This window comes from Pyrgilauda ruficollis, unplaced genomic scaffold, assembly GCF_017590135.1.
Source record: "Pyrgilauda ruficollis isolate IOZ18807 unplaced genomic scaffold, ASM1759013v1 scaffold2401, whole genome shotgun sequence".
Lineage (NCBI taxonomy): Eukaryota > Metazoa > Chordata > Aves > Passeriformes > Passeridae > Pyrgilauda > Pyrgilauda ruficollis.
Genome location: NW_024523661.1, coordinates 254 through 1,366, shown reverse-complemented (window position 1 = coordinate 1,366; position 1,113 = coordinate 254). Strand labels below are relative to the sequence as shown.

Here is a 1,113-nt window from a genome sequence, read left to right as displayed (position 1 = left end):
CCCCTCAGGACCCCCCAAATCCCAGTGAGACCCCCCCAATCCCCCCCGGACCCCCTGAACGGCCCCGCTCACCCCGCCGCTCGCTCCTGCAGCCCCACATCCTCCAGGAAATCGCCGATTTCGCGGCCCAGCCGCGCCTCGCGGCCGCTCCAGCGCTTCCAGCCCTTCTTGCGGTTGCGGGGCCCGCGGGAGCGGCGCCGGGAGGCGGCGGCGGCTCCGGCCCGGCCCGCGGGGTTGAAGGCGAGGAACGACTCGGCCGCCGCCATTTCGTGAGGGAGCCGCGTGAGGGCGGGAAGGAACCGGAAATGGCCTGAGGCGGCTTCCGGCCGGAAAAAGGGCGGGAAGAGACGGGGCCGCCATCTTAGATGGGGTGACAACGTGTCGCCGCCATTTTGGGAAGGTCGCGGAGTAGAGATGCGCGTAAAAACCGGGTTTAAAATGCGCTAAAACCACGCCCGGATGTGGCTAAACCTCCCCAAAATTGCCACGAGTCCTTCCGGGTGTGCTTCCAAGCCTCGCTCAAGACGTTTCCGAACAACGCGGCGAGGAAAATCCTCTCCGCCATCTTGTGAAGGACCGTAAACAACATGGCCGCCATCTTCGGGAAGGGCGGAAACGCCTTCGTCGCCATCTTGGGAAGGACCGGAAACGATGTCGTTGACTCTCCGGGAAGGGCAGGAAATGGAGGCGTCGCCATCTTTGGGAGGACCGGAAGAGCTGCGTCGCCATTTTGAGAAGGGTTTAGACGGGGCATGACGCCATCTTGGTGAGGTCGGGGCCCATCAGCAGCTGAGGGGGCCCAGTGACCCCAAATCCCCCCCAAATGGACCTCAAATCCCCCCAAAAATGAGCCCCAAATCCCCCCAAAATGTGCCCCAAATATCCCCAAAAATGATCCCCAAACCCCCCAAAATGAGCCCCAATCCCCAAAATTGTCCCCCTCACCCCAAAATTCAGGACAGATCCTTCAGCCTCGCTCTGCCTTTATTGGGGGTCCCTGATTTTTGGGGGATTTCTGGGTAGATTTTCAGCTGATTTTTGGGGGTATTTCTGGGGGGATTTTTGGGGTTTATAATGAGATTTTTGGGGTCACTCTGCGGAGCCCTTGTGCCT

At 60.8% G+C, this 1,113-nt stretch overlaps 1 protein-coding gene across 1 annotated transcript in view; it reads right to left on the bottom strand.

The window, feature by feature from the left end:
• The window catches only part of NOP53 (NOP53 ribosome biogenesis factor), a gene marked incomplete at its 3' end in the record, with an annotated part of 1,429 nt that extends 1,110 nt beyond the window's left edge, over positions 1–319 (bottom strand). Inside the window, exon 1 of the mRNA XM_041470169.1 lies at positions 73–319. Coding sequence (XP_041326103.1) covers positions 73–266 — 194 coding nt within the window. The remainder of the gene's footprint in view (positions 1–72) is intronic.
• Between the last annotated feature and the right edge of the window lie 794 nt (positions 320–1,113).